This window comes from Phoxinus phoxinus, assembly GCF_949152265.1.
Source record: "Phoxinus phoxinus genome assembly, chromosome: 3".
NCBI classification, from domain to species: domain Eukaryota; kingdom Metazoa; phylum Chordata; class Actinopteri; order Cypriniformes; family Leuciscidae; genus Phoxinus; species Phoxinus phoxinus.
In genome coordinates this window covers 31,020,766-31,039,004 of record NC_136878.1, presented here as the reverse complement: position 1 = coordinate 31,039,004, position 18,239 = coordinate 31,020,766, and the positions used below count along the sequence as shown (strand labels likewise).

The 18,239-nt window shown below is 38.4% G+C and overlaps 1 protein-coding gene across 9 annotated transcripts in view; it reads left to right on the top strand.

The window, feature by feature from the left end:
- The window catches only part of mctp1a (multiple C2 domains, transmembrane 1a), a 221,340-nt gene that overhangs the window by 186,354 nt on the left and 16,747 nt on the right, over positions 1–18,239 (top strand). For 5 of the 9 annotated variants that reach the window (XM_079607523.1, XM_079607522.1, XM_079607526.1 and 2 more), the window contains 3 exons: positions 8,150–8,251; positions 16,372–16,481; positions 18,084–18,193. In XM_079607523.1, coding sequence (XP_079463649.1) covers positions 8,150–8,251; positions 16,372–16,481; positions 18,084–18,193 — 322 coding nt within the window. The remainder of the gene's footprint in view (positions 1–8,149; positions 8,252–16,371; positions 16,482–18,083; positions 18,194–18,239) is intronic. The other 4 variants (XM_079607525.1, XM_079607524.1, XM_079607529.1 and 1 more) reach the window with 1 other exon arrangement.

Below are 18,239 nucleotides of genomic sequence, written 5' to 3'. Positions count from 1 at the left end.
GCAAATTACACAAAGTTCAAGTAGTCAACAAGTATTTTTACACACACACACACACACACACACACACACACACACACACACACACACACACACACACACACACACACACACACACACACACACACACACACACACACACAGACACAGACACAGACACAGACACACACACACACACACACACACACACTGTATATATTGGATTTTATACTTGCAGTCAGTCAATCAATCAATCATTTTGTATTGTACCATAACTTATTTTTTTATTTGATTGCACCATTTTTAATGCTTCATAGCTTACATAGTTCATTACTGTGACATTTAGTACACAGTTTTGTACATTTTTGTATTTTTCATCAATTTTCATTTACTCTTTTTGCTTTTGAACACAATGTTTGTAGTTAAATGGTTAGACAGTAACTGTTGCACTCTGAGAGCATTTATATGGCACACAAAAAAAGACAATTCAATTGAAATTAATTTCTATATTTATTTATTTACAATAAATACAACTAAAGCACAAAAAGTTGTCCTCATATTTAAAATAAAAGTAAAAACATAGTGGTAAACGGAAGCATTTTTACTAAATATTTAGGTTGAATTGGTGAATAATTTATTTTAATGATGAATTATTTATTTGTAAATATTATTAATTTAAGTTTCATTAAGTTGTAGCAGACTTACCAATGGTACAGATGACATAGGCTTTGCATCGCTCTGCTGTAAAGCGCACTAATGTGATGAAAAGTGATGCAGAATCATGTCAGGCTACACAGATTCTAGATAGCTTGGTAAAAATATGTAGATAAAATAAAGAAGATAAGTAGTCACACTATTTGGGGAAAAAATTGCTGCAATAATACCATACTTTTAGTTACTCCTCAACAATAGTTTGCAGTTCTTTCTTTTGGTCTCTTTACTTTTCTTCTCCTCATGTCAGTTTGTTGATGACCTCACACACTCATTACCTTCTCTGTTTGTTCAAACAGTAAAATACTGAGGTCACATCAGGGTAGGACCACTTTCACTGGATGAAGGAAAGGGGGAAAAAAATGGATAAATGTGCCAAGGCCTCATTTTAATTGAACTTGAAGCATATGTTGCAAGTATGTGCAATATGTCCCAGATGTTTAGGCCTAGTCTTCAGCTCTTCCTTAGTCTCGACTAGGAAGCTATTAGCTGCATAACCTTTGCCCCAGGGGCTAAATGGGGTATTACATGGCAAGCACCTGTTTTGCATTGGACTGGGGACCTCTTGCAGGCATAGTTTGAGCCAAGACATGTGTTTCTACTTAACAAACTGTTTCGTGATAGTTAAAAGCGTCTTTCTTCAGACTCACTGCAGATATTAGTCAATTACTCTTAATGAAAGTCCAAAGTCAAGACTAATTGATGGGGACGGATCAGTTGTTTTGCCCAAGTAGGCAATTGGTTCCAAAACAAGAAAAGGGGAGGGAGAAGAAGAGAGAGAGAGATCAGGTGAAAGCAAGGTTAGTGAAAGTGACATTGTTAAAATGTTTTAAAATGGACGATTTTTGCAGAGCACCTGGCTATGTGAAATCAAATTGCTGTTGCTTTTAAATAATTTAAAGTAGGCCTACTTAATACTGTTGTTTGCTACTCTGCAAGTTACTATCAAATTGTAGCTAATTGCATTAAAACTGTTTTAAGTTTTGATCTTAGATCACTTGAAAATAAAAATCCAGACTTATTATTAACAACATTATTTATCTGAATATATTTCCATCAAAACATTTATATGAATGCCAGTCATTTTGTGTTACCTCAAATTTTAGAAGCATTCAGAAGTGAAATGCCTTGAGCACAAAGGACCTCTTCAATATCCCTTGCTTCTTTAAAGAGCACAAATTGAAGCTAGCAGTCCTGTAAACATAAGTTTGGGGTTTTTGGGAGAGGAACGATCTCCTGCTGCTACTTTCAGATTGACGTCAACGGAAAAGTAATTTGTGAAGAGCAAGAAGAGAACATTTAGATGATAGATTATGAATACAAAAGTTATTTTTTTGAATAACGTTTATTTTTTTATTTTTTTTACAATAAATGAGCAAGTAAATAGGGTTTGATTTCATGAAATCTATAGTTTCAAAACTTCTACAGAACTTTTTGTGATCATGGATTTTAGGGTTAAACAATTTGGATGTTGGTGTATGCAAAAGCATGCTGAGTACATGACATTAAAGCCATATGCTTTGCCACACACTTCTCCTTTTCTCTTTGCCAGGCTAGTGCCAGTGTGTGTGCATGCAGATGTGTACATGTGTGTTTACAGTGCTGAATAGCTCTCTGGAGAGTTCGCAGACTCCACCAAATTCATCAGCAATCTCGGCAACAACAGCCAAAATATTTTAACACCTGCTCCGCCAAACACATGTAAACACACAGGCAGAATGTCAGGTAATTATCCAGGTGATAATGAATGTGCCTCACATTGTTAAACCTCTCTCAGATATGCTAGTGTGGAATTAAGCAGTAGCATCGGGTACGCTACGATAACATGCCTAATGCTCCGCTTGTGCCACAGCTGCCTCGCACTTGTGTGCAGCCGCTTTCCCAAAGAAAGTTTGCAAAGGTTTTGTATTTTCATTACCTTTCTTTGTTTTTATGCATCTAATACTCACCTGTCATAAAGCAGATGCTGGAAGCCTACTCTTTCTTGCTCTGATAATATTTTGAGAAGAACTATGGTGTTGTTTTTAATGGAATAGTTAACATAAAAATAATATTTAAAAAAAATCATAATTTACTCAGACTCATCTCATTATTTACCCATAGGACTTTCTTTCCTCTGTGGAACACAAATGGAGACACTTTGAACAGTGTGCTGGTCGCTCCTTTCCATGCAATTACAATGAAATGAGATTAAAAAAAGAAGATGCACAAGATTAAAAGTGGTCCCATATGTCTTATTTATTCTTATTATTTAAGTGTTCCGAAGCAATAAGCAAATAGTTTTATGTGAGAAACAGACCAAAAGTTAAAGGGTTAGTTCACCCAAAAATGAAAATTATGTCATTAATGACTCACCCTCATGTCGTTCTAAGCCCGTAAGACCTCCGTTCATCTAAGGAACACAGTTTAAGATATTTTAGATTTAGTCCGAGAGCTTTCTGTCCCTCCATTGAAAATGTATATACGGTATACTGTCCATGTCCAGAAAGGTAATAAAGACATCATCAAAGTAGTCCATGTGACATCAGTGGGTTAGTTAGACATTTTCGAAGCATCGAAAATATATTTTTGTCCAAAAATAACAAAAACTACGACTTTATTCAGCATTGTATTCTCTTCCGGGTCTGTTGTCAATCTGCGTTCACGACTCCGCAGTGACGCTGCTGATGTGTTATCTCGTCCGTGTAGTATTCGGGTTCAAATAAATATGGATGGGCAAAAAAAATGCAAGTCTTCCTCTGTGTCAAAATCCTTAGACATGTTTGCGAAGATTGTTTTGTTTACATTGTGCGTCTCCCTCACACTGTAAACGAAGCTCGGGCGCACCAGATAACACGTCAGCAGCGTCTTAAGTCAGCACTGTCACTGCGGAGTCGTGAACGCAGATTGACAACAGACCCAGAAGAGAATACAATGCTGAATAAAGTCGTAGTTTTTGTTATTTTTGGACAAAAATTTATTTTCGATGCTTCAAAAATGTCTAACTAACCCACTGATGTCACATGGACTACTTTGATGATGTCTTTATTACCTTTATGGACATGGACAGTATACTGTATATACATTTTCAATGGAGGGACAGAAAGCTCTCGGACTAAATATAAAATATCTTAAACTCTGTTCCGAAGATGAACGGAGGTCTTACGGGCTTGGAACGACATGAGGGTGAGTCATTAATGACATAATTTTCATTTTTGGGTGAACTAACCCTTTAAGTTGATAATTTGTAAACTCTTGTGTCCAAAACCGTAAAGCCCAAAGTATAACAAAGTATACCAGTCCATGTGCAGCCCAATTTATGTGACCGCGCGGATGGTGTGCACACAGCAGCACATGTGCGAGTGACTCGAGCGCTTGAAAACAAAATCCACTAGATAGTGCAGATGCGCCGGACGCGTCTTTCCGTGCTCAAGGCCAAATAATTATACTTTGAAAGGCCTGCACACTCAACTGTGCGCGAGACGGAGCGGAACACGGAAAATGAAGTATACCCGAACAAGCCTTATGTCAATGAGTTGAACTCGAACTGAATCAGTCAGATTTGAAAAATAAATGATTCACAAAGATATTGTGAACTGGTTCAACCAATTATTTGGAATTCATTTGAAAAGATTTGACTCAGCAGAATAATTAATCCACAAATTGGACATAGCTACTACTTTCAGTAACTTTCAGATTTTCAGGCCAGTGCCACCCCTGATTGAAGCTTGTATATAATAATGTTGTATATAATACATTACTTGCGCCTCAGAGCGCACAGACTAAACGCAATAAAGTTATTTTGCATTGAGCTCAAAACAGCATTTCAGATGCTGTGCTACGAGATCCGTCCGCTCACAAAGTCACGTCTTTTTTGATGCACATCAAGGAATTCGGTGAATGTCTGTAAATATTTTTCGTATCGTAGTTTATGAGCATTTTTTCTTATCAGATAAAAAGTTTATCTGAGTCAATTGAGTGCACAAGTTTTTTATGCGCATTTTTTGAATTTATGCAGGTTTTGGGCGTTTCCATACAGCGTTTTTTACTGCAATATCCCAAAATGCGCATACAAATAGGTGAATGGAAACATAGCTACTGGCACAAAGTCCACTTTCACACTCCAACTTGCAGTTCACTATTAATATGGAAAAAATAACAAGCCCAAAGATGCCCATAAGTGGACATAGCAACACTGTAAGAGCACGCTTTGCGAAGCAGCTTTACGAGCATTAACAAACCACAGCAGAGCGAGACATGAGCGCAACAGTCAAACACGTCCATCAATGAAAAAAAAAATTTACAATGGAGAAGTAGTGCAGTGGAATGGTCTTTCACACATAACTCAATTGTGCATTTTTTTAAAACGCGAGACACGGCAATGGGAAAAAAAAGCAAAGTCTATCAATGTATTTTAAACCTTGAGCTCCTGAAGCCTGTGTTAAAACAAGGTTTCACTACTTGACAATAATGTTCACTTACATTTAAGCTCAAATGGTATGGAGCAAATTTGAGCTGCAGACAATATTGGGAAAGTGGCTTAAGGAATAGTAATATGTAGGTTTGCAAAACTGTTATTGCAGTGGGACCAGTTTAGTATTTGTTGAGGTGCAGTTACATGAAATCCATTTATGTGTGAAGGTATACAACCTATGTCACAGTTGCATTCTTGTTTTTTCTAGATTTTAAGAACTTAATTTTTTTTTGCCACCCCAATAAAATCACTGGGTCTTACCTGGCCACCCCTGAAAAAAAGTTCTGGCTATGCCCCAACAAGACAAAGTGTCAATTTGTTTCTTCAACAAACCTATTTAAAAGTCTTTAGATATAGTGCAAAATGGAAAGACCACTTTTATTAACTTTTATGGCGCTGTTTTGCCAGCCTGGACATTTTTGCAAAACCTCTCATTTTTTGTTCTATAGAAGAAAGTAATGACGAGAGTGTGTGTGTGTGTGTGTGTGTGTGTGTGTTTATTTACATGTATTTTTCAGTAACTTGTACTACAGCATTCCATTAATTTTCAGGTCACTATTCCAGTAATTTTTTCTTGCACATGCTAATAATATGATAATATGGCTATTTTTGTGATGTCATCTGAAGAGGTGTTGTGCAGACATGTGTCCGGAGAGTACGGAGGGATAATCAGCGTTAGTGCTCCGTCTAAGAAGCAGCCAGGATGACAGCGCCAGTGTCTCCAGGGAGTAAAAGAGAGAGGGTGAAAGAGTGCTGAGATTAGGAGTGCACGCTTGGCTGGGCACTGGAGTAATGGTCCTACACATACACACACAGCCCGAGGAGGAGCCGCCCCAGATAAGATACACACTGCAATCATGTCATGCTCACAGGCTTACCACAACTCACGCACGCCTCCTTACATGCCCAACAGCTGTTAGGAAGTGAGCGCGATTGTGCTGCCTGCTCGACTGGATATTAAAAATGGCATGTAACCGTATGTTGTATGTCTTATAAATAAACAAGCATTCAATATGAATGTGAAGCAAAACAGTGACAGAGAAAGAGAGGGAAAAAAGGATATTGTTTGTTGTCAAAGGCTTAACAGTTTCCATGAAGGTCTCAGTTTTGTGAATTAATATCTAAATTTAGCTTTTAGGCCAGAAATATATACTACAAGTATGCAAATGCAGACACTTGGCCAATGGATCGCAAGCCCACGGACAAACTGTGGAAAGACAATGGAGTTATCTTTAAATATATGTACCATAAACGGGGTGTAATGCAATTATTATTCAAGTTGCTAGCTATAAAAAAAAAATATATATATATATATATATATATATATATATATATATATATTAATATTATATAAAACATACATATTAAAGTTCAATAGTTTTGGGCTGGTAATACTTTTTGTCTATTTAAAGTCTCTTATGCTCACCAAAGCTGCATTTATTTGATAAAAAATGTGGTAAAAACAGTACAATTGTGTTATATTTTTGCAATTGAAAATAACTATTTTCTATTTTAATGTTTTATATTCTTATCATTTTTTGATTCCTGCTAATTCCTGTACATTTTTAGTAGTCATTACTCAATTTTTTTGTCACACTCATTTAGAAATCATTCTAATACGCATTTGCTAGTCCAATAACCACCTTAATAAAAGTATTCATTATTATAAATACTGTAAAATATTATAAATATTATATTTTATAAATGAAGAAAAAACCTTGTAGATTGTATAATTGATTTTTTCCTGAGTGAATGAACTAAATAATTAATTAAATAAAAACACCACAAAATTCATATTAATTCATTCAGTTAACCCATTTTTTATGTAACTTTAAACAGATTACCAACTATTTCAATGTCAACTTCAAAGAAATGTAGTTACTCGTATATTTTGTATTTTAAGTGTGTTACCATTTCTTGTATTCTGATACTCTCCAAACTCGTGTATTCACTAAACTGTTGATCTTCCTTGACAGTAGTTGACCTGAACATGAAATCTGACCCTATAAAGAAGTTTATGTTAATGCCAGCTATAGCTTTCAGATACTAAGATCCAAATGCATTTTCAGATCTACTGTATTACTGTATACAGTGTCTTTAAATATACAACATGTCTTGTGAGCAAAATGTCTTAAGTGATAAAGGAAGAAAGCTAAAGAAATATTATTTCTTGTTTCTTTTTCTTCTGTTTCTTTCTTTCTCTCTCTGGACCTGACCTTGTTTTTAGTGTTTAGCCTACTCTTACCCACTCTCTCCACCACACCACAGCCACTTTAGCAGGGAGAAACATAAGCTAACCTGTTTGCACTGTGAAACACTGACAATCTGATCCCGATTCATGCACATTTATGTCCGCTAGAATCTAGCATTACAAGCAAGCCTTATCTGGAGATAACACACGGAGGGTTAAACCCAGCCGAGCAGAGGCAGGGGGTTGATCTGGGCGATAGCTGCATGGCAGTATGTAATTGGACTAAAGAGTGTGCTAGGGATTATTTTTATTACTTTGAAAAACTGTGACTGAAAACTTGTTCTGGGGCTATTGAGCTTGTGAAATGCGATGCGTATCCTCAGGTAACGTGGCTTTCTTCAGGAGAATACAGAGAGAAAGAGAGAATGTTTGTGCTTCTCTGGCTCCTTTTCTTCTCAGCGCCTCTAAAAGATGAAAAGCTTCATGCTGTAAAAGATGCTTTTGACTTTTTTTCCTTGGCTCTTTTCCCTTTTCTTTTTATTTAGGGGAGAGATGCTCCTAGGAACTGCATTTTAATCATGTTTGGCTAATAAAGAGAGATTAGAAAAACCCTACACACACTCAGGGCATTGTCTTGTTGTGTAAAATAGCTTCATTGTTTGATTTCTCTATTTTGCCTTTATATCAGGTGGATTTTTTTTTCTCTCTCAAGGGTCCGGAGCCATTCTAGTAGCCTTCAATGTTTTTTTTTTTTTGTCTAACTCTTTTCCTTTTGTAGCCCTGCTTTAAAAAGATCTCAATTTATTCTGGTCCACAAGGTGCCGGGTTCAGTCCCCTCCCAGGATGGCCGGCTGCCGGAAAGCCATATCCTTGCGGATATTTTGGCTTCCTGGCACTTTGAGTGGATTCGCGTGATGGTGGTAAGTGTGGTCCGTATGTCCCCGTGTCTCACTTCTATGGCTCATCGTCTGTCACGCCAAGCAGGGTTGTGTGTCGCTCCCTTTCACCTTTCACTTTGTTCTCAGTTGTCACTCTTCCTCTTTTATCTTGAAGAACTAGCTTTGTGACCAATAGTTATTTTTTGGACTCTGGAATAGCTGGAAACTTCCTACACTTGTTCGGTCGGTGCTAATGCTAGGTCACCTTATAGGGTTTGTTGTTCACCCAAAACTGAAATTTCTGTCATTAATTATTCACCCTCATGTCGTTAAACATTCACTCATTAAAAGACCCCATTTCCAAACCCATTCCGTTCATCTTCGGAACACAAATTAAGATATTCTTGATGACATCCGAGAGGTTTCTGACCTTCTGATAGGCAGCAATGTCATTGCACCTTTCAAGCCCCAGAAAGGCAGTAAAGACATCATCCATGTGACTACAATTGTTCAATCTTAATATTATGAAGTGACGAGAATACTACGACGAGAAATAATTTTTTTGGGTGAACTAACCCTTTGATATGACAACCTGCTCAGTAGAAAGTAGTGGCTTTTGGGTTTGGGTTTTCTCCTTATGGTTTTGGCTTAAAGGTTTTAGTGTGCTTTACTAACCTAAGCATTGAGGGTGCATTGGGGCATACATATTTGTGGTGTCACTAACCTTTTTCAAAACAGCAAGTGCGCCAGCCACTGGCTGACCCAACATGGCTTACTCGATGACTTCATCTCATGAGAAACTCATTTGCAGCTCAGATAACAATAAAGGAACACTGAACCTGTGCTGTATAGTCAAGGAAAGCAGCTTCCAAGAAGATGGTTTATGAATGAATAATGAGGGTATATTGAAGTTTGTCTCCGAAGTGGAGGGATGCCATTGCCATTTATATCTTTTTGAGAAGCGCATCCCTCAAGGAAACTTTTAAATATTGAGAACGTCTACATGTACTCGCAGATGGCATCTCAGCACACTGACTTTGTGTCATTTTGGATTGTTTAGTGTAATGGGACACAGCATTAAAGAGATAAATAGTTAAATGCCACAGTACTTTCTAGGGATGGGTTACACTGATTGTCTAGTCCAACAACCAATTAGTAAGGACAACTAGGTTATTTAGTACTTAAACTATATATATATATAGATAGATAGATAGATAGATTGTTAATAAATATATTCTGTCATCATTTACGCACCCTTGTGTCATTCCAAAACTGGTTTTGATTTTATTTCATATGGTGTTTTTTTTTCCCTTTATTGGAACAGGTATAGATAATTGACAGGAAGCAAAGTTGGAGAGAGGCATGTGGAATCAGGAAAGGATCACGAGCTGGGACTCGAAGTCGAGCTGACCAAAACCCAACTGTGCTACATGTCGGAGTGCTGCCCACCAGGCTATCTGACAAAGATTATAGAAAATATTTTTTGTGAATATTTTGCCCTCTAAGAAACGTGTCCAAACGCCTCATGTGAACTCTTAACAGGCCTAATTATATTGAATGTTTGTTGTTGACCACCTACTGAGTTGTCAACTTTGAAAATGTGTGGGTTTGAACATCCATATGAGCTATATTGGTTTGCCTGTTGGTGCCCAGCTTGATGATGTTTCCCCAGTTTGACGGCCTCATTTTTGCGAGATGGAGAGAGCAGGGCGAATCCAGTGCAGTGGTGGATTGAGCTAATTGTGCTCCATTCATCATCAGGTGGCATCCAGGGACCCAGATAGGACAGGGCAAGGAGAGCAGGGGGAACACAAGCGATCTGAGGTGAGGAGGGGGGGTCGCTCCAGGGGTGAGGGGCATCATCAGAGAGGCTGGAGAACAGGGGCAACTATCAGGTTGACCTTGGGGCTGATGGAGTGCCTTGCCCGCTGGGTGCGGAGGCCTGGGGAGTAATGGTGAAGGTGAACCCGGCTCTCCAGCGGATCCATTAGAGCCTAATGCTGTTGTTTTTAGCAGGGAGCAGTGGGAAGCAGAGGTCGGACGTAAAATAAAGCTTATTCTCCCTGTTTACGGTGTTATTCATCTGCACGTCATTGCTCAGGGATGTGTTGGGAGCTCAGGGCAATGGGGTGCTAGTGTGGATTCAGTTTTTTTTGTGCTCCTTAAAACTGAGGGCGCTCGCTTGTCATGACTAAAACCTTCCTTTTGTGTCTGATCAGAGAGAGCAAATGACGCAATGGCCATACATAAAATTAAAGGTCAGACATATATATATTCAACATAAGTGAAGAGTGCAGCATATCTCTTTATTTGCTATTATGAAAGACACCATTTTGAATGATCTCCACATAGATTGGTAAGCTACAATTCACAGCAAACGGAATCAAACTTATATTGTGTAGTCTCTGATGAAAAAAACTGTTTAGATCATCATAAACTTCCAGAAAGCTGGTTGACCAAGTCTTGCTAGTTTAGCCTGGACAGACCCATTTTTAGTAGGAGTAGACTTTTGTTTGATTTGATTGAGTGAATTTTGGTATAATCACTCTCTTGCTCTTTTCACTTGCTGTCATAGTTTGTAAAGCACGCAAATAGCCTACAGACCAGAGGTGTCCAATCCTGTTCTTGGAGGTCCAACGTCCTGGAGAGTTCAACTCCAACCTGCCCAATTATATCTAACTGTAAGTTTCTAGAGATCCTGAAGACCTTAATTAGCTGGTTCAGGTGTGTCTAATTAGGATTGAAGCTGAGCTCTCCAGCAGTAGAATTGGATGCCCCAGCATAAATGGATTAAAACCTGCCTTATTTGCTCCCAAACACTTAAAAAGGCATCATTCTGAATATGAGCAGAATGTTGTTTAGTACCTGCTGAAGAGTCACAAAGACTGTTGTTAGACCTTGGCCCAGAATACTGTTTCCAGAGGGAACGCCACAGTGAGGGCATGTGGATCTCCAGAGAGTAGCTCAATAGCTTTTTTTGCTGCCTTCATGGTCATATACTGTTGCGTGGCATTCAGAATCTCCTATTTTTGGAGTGTCACAAGGGATTTGAGGAAAGGTAGAAACTGGGGATTTGAGAGATGAGGATAGTGCCTCTGAACTTCTGTCACATTCCCAAATGTTTGAAACATACGTGTGTGTGTGTGTGTGTGTGTGTGTGTGCGTGAAGTTCTTGTTTTGTTGTGATGCTATATCACAGGTGTTTTGTTAAATTACCCGTGATGCAGTGGCAAACACCCATGACATGTTGACTCATAGCCCTCTGATGGATACAGGTTCAAACCTGGTTTGCACCATTTCCCTGTTCCTGTTCCATTCATCCATTTTTTTCTTTCTTTCTGTGAATACTTTGCTGTTGCTTTCCTATAAATAAGGCACAAATCTATATATAAATTAAAAATAAAACCTTGCAAGTGTTGAATTGAACTAGATTATTTTTTAGGAGAATCAAAGAGGAAAATCCCAAACATCATATGCACAAAGAGTAAATTGCTGGTTTTCTTGATGTTGTATTTGAGGTTGTGTCAAAAGATTTTTGTTTATATTTACTCCTTAAAAACAGTAATGCGAATAGTTTTCCTTTTGATGTAGGATATCTTTTGGCATCCAGTATTTGGGATAGAAGTTATTGGGATCAAGCAGGCAGTCAGGGGAGTTTCCGTTTAGTCTGACACACACCTCAAATCTAATTAAACTGCAATTTTAATTAACCTCCCAAAGTGCTCAGACACGAAGACGAGGAACAATTTCATTGACAAGCCTTTCCCTGTACGTCTCTTCCCCTGTCCCATTCATTATGAATAAAGTGCTAATGAACTACTTTTGGAAAATTAATGCACTCGTCTATTTAAAGAAGTTGTTTTTCGTTTCATGTTTTCGCTGATAAGAGGTGGGCTCACGTCTGTCTGAGGGGACTTGTCTTGGCTTTATTTGCCATCAGAGGTGTGGAACTCTTTTCCTTAGTGATATCGCTCTCTACTTCTGCCCGTCTGGGTCAGCGCTCCTTTGGCTTGAAATGAGAGAAGACAAACAAATAATACACGTATCCAGGGAGCAGCCCGGCCCGGGTGAAATGATTTCATTTTCATCTTGATCTCTATCTTATCTGCCTCCTTTGTTCCCCTCACCTTTAGTGCTGCGTAGATCAAAGAATCTTGTTTTCTCTCCCCCCGAACACGCCGAGAGAAGGGTGTGGGTGTGGATTAGGCCCGGCTGGGGGTCCGTCCTCTTGCGTTGGGGCTCTGGCTTTGGTGTAAATGAAGTTTGGCGCCCCTGGGACATCGGTCCCCCTCCTGCTGTCGTTAACAAACAAGATATGCCCTCTACGAAGTGTCTTTCCTGGTCTGTGCCAACCTCATCAGTCTCCCGCTATGCTGGTTGCCCATTGCGAAGGAGTTGGAGCCTCCTGATGGGACGTTGAGGTGTGAATAGCCTGATGTTTGGAACTGGCTGGAATGGACTTGCCTCTGCTTGCCTGCAGCACTAGCAGCCCTAAGGAGTTTGGTAATAGGGATGCGCTAGGGGGTCCCAGACAGCTGCACTCAGTTTTACAGTACACACAGTTTAATGGGAACACGCTGGTCGGCACTGTAGTTTCAAAATGGAAGAGTCTGTTAATTTATTTGCCAACCACTGATTTCACAAACTTGTTTAACATTTAGTGTAATTAAGGTGTTGTTAGATTAATCAGGTAGTCGGTTTTCACATTAAGAATGACACTTTTTGAGAACAATGCTTAAAAGGTCTTTGTGACATGGCCTGGTGTTTAGATTTTTTAGATCTTATCGACTGCGTCTGTGGCATTTATAGTTTGGACAAAAAAACAAAATCATCTTTGGTAACACTTAAGTTATGTTACATGTACTTACTAATAACAGTAAATTATGCGTAATTACAAGTAACTAATCCTTAACCAAACCCTAATCCTAACTTTAACCATAGTAAGCATTATTTCCATTGTGGGAGAGAAAAAAAAGCAACTGACCACATACTAATCAATATTTGTGTCAATGTGACATTATTTTTGTCTTTTAATATTTTCTGGTCAAAAATAGAAAAAACATCAATTCATACATATGGTAATTTGAATATCTTTTATGATTGACATTATCTGTGACTAGCATATCTTATATATATATATATATATATATATATATATTAGATAATATATTCATGAATTAGTAATAAAGCATGATTGTAAAACTCTTGATTTGTAAAAATGAATTTTAACTTTAAAAATATATTTAAAAAATATGTAATTACTTTTTATTTGATGGTAAAATTATTTTGAAAAACTTTTATACCATTTTCAAGAAAAGTTTCAATTTAATGACTCAAAATGTAGTGGTTTGAAAAAGTTTTTCAAAACCATATAAAACAAACATATAAATACAAAGCTTAAAACTATTATGTATTTTAAACTAGATTTTCCCTTTTGTTTATCATGGACACTTATGTTTCATTGACCCTTAAATGTGTTGTTTATAGAACTGCAGGTTAAAAGTCTCAAATTGAAAGTCACTGAAATTGTAATGTACAGTGTCCTACAGCAGTGCTGATATTCAGTAGAGCGTGTGATATCGCTTGATTCAAACTCTTTACATTTTGACATTGTGCATTTAGAAGAGTTCAGATTTGGCTGCACTGTTGGAAGACACTTTAAACAGAACTGATTTTGACTAAATATCAATTTCCCTTTGCCCGCTGACATCAAGTGTGCCTCCTGCTGTGTCACGACGTGTGTCCGCATACGTGAGGAAGAGGACCCGAGGTAATGGAATGCCCATGTGTCGCTCCAGCGGCCCACAGCTCAGCCAGGATCCACAGCGGCAGGTTGCTCCTCGGCTCGTAGCGGTGTGAGCGTGTTTATGTGTGTGTGAGAGAAGTGCGGAGGAGCAGTGAAAACAAGCCTCTCCCCAGGCTAGTGTTATTCCAACCTCCTGCCTTCCTCAATCCACTTTTGAAGGCAGGAAATCGGAGTTAGCTCACGGTTTGAGGGCCATGTGGTAATGGTTTAGACTGTAGAGACCCATGACCTGCACCTCCACCCTCGCTGGCTCGCTCGTACTCGCACACACACCGATACCTTGTCCCTCAAAGTCTTCTTTTCTCATATAGCGGCCGATACAATGGAGTGTATGTTGGACTTTTGTTTCGCTTGATAACGCAAACCAGATGGGAGTCAGGACAGGGGAGTCTTGTTAAATATTTGCTAAGAAAAATAACCCTGGGACGCGGTCTAATTATATCTATTTGTCTTGTGTGGCTTTTTGGGAAGGCGATGTGGTTATGCAGGCCATACTGGGCTTCATTTTTCAAATGTGGGATCCAGTACAAAGCATGAGAGATGGATGGGACACTCTGTGTGTTGAGGCAGTACAGACAGTTTGATCTGGGTTTTCCTGAGACCCATCTCTGTATTATAAGCATATTTCATCATTTTTGGGAGGACATTCCAGTACCAGTCTCATTCATTGCTTCACTGTTGGCATGAGTTGTATATACCATTTTACATACCTGTTCTGTGTGTAGAAATCAACCAGGAGTGCAGAACCACTAAAGATTAAAAAACATTAAATTGACCAAAATTTTTTAAGAAGGCATTTGAATATTGTCTTGTACTAAGAGTGGCCTTAGAGTCAAACAGATTGAGAACATTTAATTTTGACTGTAGACACGTCCCGCTTGTAAAGGTGTTAATCTCCTTGTTGTGCGCTTGCGTCACTCTGTCTTTCAGAGCCGACACATGATGTGTATTTAAACCTACAGAAAATTAATTTGGGCATTGGGCTTGGACAGACAGATGAAGACTGTGACTCAAGCATGCCAAAACCTGCTACACATTTAAGCATACTAGGTGTGCGCCAAAAGGTTAGTTCTATCCAAAAATGGAAAGCAGTAATCATTTCCTCACCCTCACATCATTCCAAACCTGAATGAATTTCTTCTGTGGAGCATGACACAACACAAGTGTATGTAAACAATGACAGGATTTACAATTTTGGATGAACTATTCTTTTAAATGCAAATCATTTGTGGTATCCACTTGCGTCTTATGCTAGCGTCTCTATGACACTAGCTCCCTCTTTTGCTGCTTTGATTCGCACAGTGGGTTTTGATCCAGAGGTTCAGTTGCTGGTCGTCTCATTGTGGACATGATCCACTGCAGTGACATTTCAATTGATCTCCATGAAAGGCCTGAGGATGGCGACTGAAGTGCTTCCAGATAAACCTGGGCAGGGTTGAGCAGAGGCCTGGAGCTCTCATAAAGCAGACCCAGGGCAAAGGCATAGTAATGCTCGCTGCTGCATGGCAGTGCCCTCTCTCTGAGTCCATTTCGCCAGGACATTTTGTTCTTCTTAAGTGCTGCCAGTCCGTTTGTGTAGGCCCTCCGGAGGGGCATAGCCTGTGTCAGGGTTTGGGAATCTGGACGTAGCTGAGTTTTCACATTGCTAATAGGCCAGGATTTCTGTTCTCTTCAAAAGGTTGTCCAATAGAAGGAAAGTAGGTTAAATGGATGAATTTTGAATTTTAATCTTGTACTTTTATTTCAAAGCTGTATGACTTGCTTCCGTAGTGAAACTCAAATGAGATGTTTTGCAGATTGTCTATTTTTGTGTGAACTTTCTCTTTAAGGGTTTAAGTGTACGGAAGTGTACGTGTTTGTTTGTCTCAGCACATCAATGCACTACAACAGTCTCTGTCTGTGTCCACACTCAGTCACTGCATTCTGTGTCAACCCAATTGTTGCATGACTCTTCTTATAGAATAAAAGCAGAGCCTTTTGACTGTGGAAACATTGATCTGACGCCTACTTTTGAGGTTCTTGTGGCCAGTTGAAGGCCATCAAAAGTTGAAAAGAAAAGATTTTTGATGCTCATAGTAATGATGGTGATGGCCACAATGATGTCACCATTGTTAAAACTTGGTTACCAAACATAGCTAGTTCTCTCTGAAAAAAAGTATTAGAATAAATATTCTTCTCTTTATTGATACACAAAGTGTGATTCATTTTAAACATGTCTATTGCAGAATGGAGAATTTGGAGAGGAAAAGAGCTTTCCCAAGCCTTTGATGCTTCTCATGCTCTTTCAGCTGTGTGAGAAAAAAAAAATACATTTGCCCAGCCTCTCTCTCTTTCTCTCTCCCTCTCATTCTTTTAGGACTCAGAGAGAAAGGGTTTCATGAACAAGCTGTATGCCATTCAGGATGTGTGTATCAGTGTACAGAATGCTCTAGATGAAGTGGCCTCCTATGGTGAGAGGATAAAGAAGTAAGTCTCGGCTCTCGCTTCTTGTGCCTGAGCAGACACGTGGGCACCACCGTGCCAACCTCTGTCACATCACACTCAAACAAACACACACACTTGCTTACACAAAAAAAATACTGATTAGGAATATGATTTTTGCAATCTTGTTTTCCAAACATCATAAGACAAATGTACCTAAAAAGGTGTTTGGGGGCAGTAAGATTTTCGTTTTTACTTTTATTCAGCAATAACACATTAAATTGACAAAAGTGATAGTAAAAACATTTGAAATGTAATATAGTAGTAACATATTATATAGTAGTACAGTAGTAATTTCAAACAAATACTGATTTTTTTTTTTAACACTTTCTACACATGACAGAATCATAGTTTCCACAAAAATATTAAGCAGCACAACTGATTTCAATAATAATAATAAAAATCTTGTATTACAATGATTTCTTAAGGATCATGTGACACTGAAGACTGGAATAATGACTAGTGGGAATTCAGCATTGCCATCACAGAAATCAATTACATTTTAAAATGTATTAAAATATAATATTTTATTTTAAAGTGTACTAATATTTCACAATATTATACTTGTTTTACCGTATTTTTGTATCAGCTGCAAAGAGACTATTTTCAAAAACATTTTAAGAAATCTTAGCGACCTCAATCGTTTGGAATGGTAATGCATCTTGAATTTAGTTTGTTTTTACCCTGTTAGCATCCTCAATGAAGATCTCACTAGAAAAAGTGCAAAATCAGACAAAAGTATTGATGAAGATAGTCTCCCAACCCCATATGTTATTATAGTGCATATAGTCGAATGAAAATTATGGTCGAATGACCCCTAACCGAGTTTACCACTCCTTCATATAACATAGCATTCGTATGAGATAGTAATACTATACCTTGTAATACTGTATTATTATTATTACCATGACACTGAATCATTGTCAATTTTCTGTGCCATGCTATTTACCTGGTAGTTACTCCAAAAAAGTATTATCATTGTACTGATATGGTACAGTACATGTCACTTTATTTTACAGTATGTCTACTTACAGTGTACTTGCCTAAGAAAGTACTGGTGTATATATATAAGGAAACTACATACTGTAGGTTAAGGTTAGGTTTAGGTTCAGGATTACTACCTAGTTATTACCCACTTATTGTAATTACTATAATAAGTACATATTATGTACATGGGGAACAGGACTGTAAAATAAAGTGCTTTAAAAATTGTTTTACAGGTGTTTTTATAACGATGCTGTTTTGATAGAAAATATTGCAACTATAGTAAAATTTTATAAGGCCCCACTCACATTAAAAAGTGTAATGCCGTGTCTACACCAGGTGTGACCTATGTCGGGCTGCAACAGCTTGATAGTACAAATGGATTTGTAGCTTTCAGTTTGATGCATCCATTGTAGACACCGTTGTCGGAAGTAGCACATTTGCATTAAGTATGTTAGAAATTGAATGGGGCATATTTTTTTTTGGAGTGCCGTCATGTTGTGCTGCATCCAGTTGCGTTGCACTGTTCGCATCCAGTGTAGACACGGTGTAAGTCTGTGTAGAATAAGTAACATGACAACTCATCCTTTTCTCTGTTCTCAGTACTTTCAACTGGACTGTGCCTTTCCTCAGCTGGCTGGCCATAGCAGCCCTGTGTGCGGTCACTCTTGTGGTGTACTACATTCCTATCAGATACATCGTTCTGGCCTGGGGTGAGCTGTCATCCATTACGCTTACAATCTGTCATGAATGACGAAA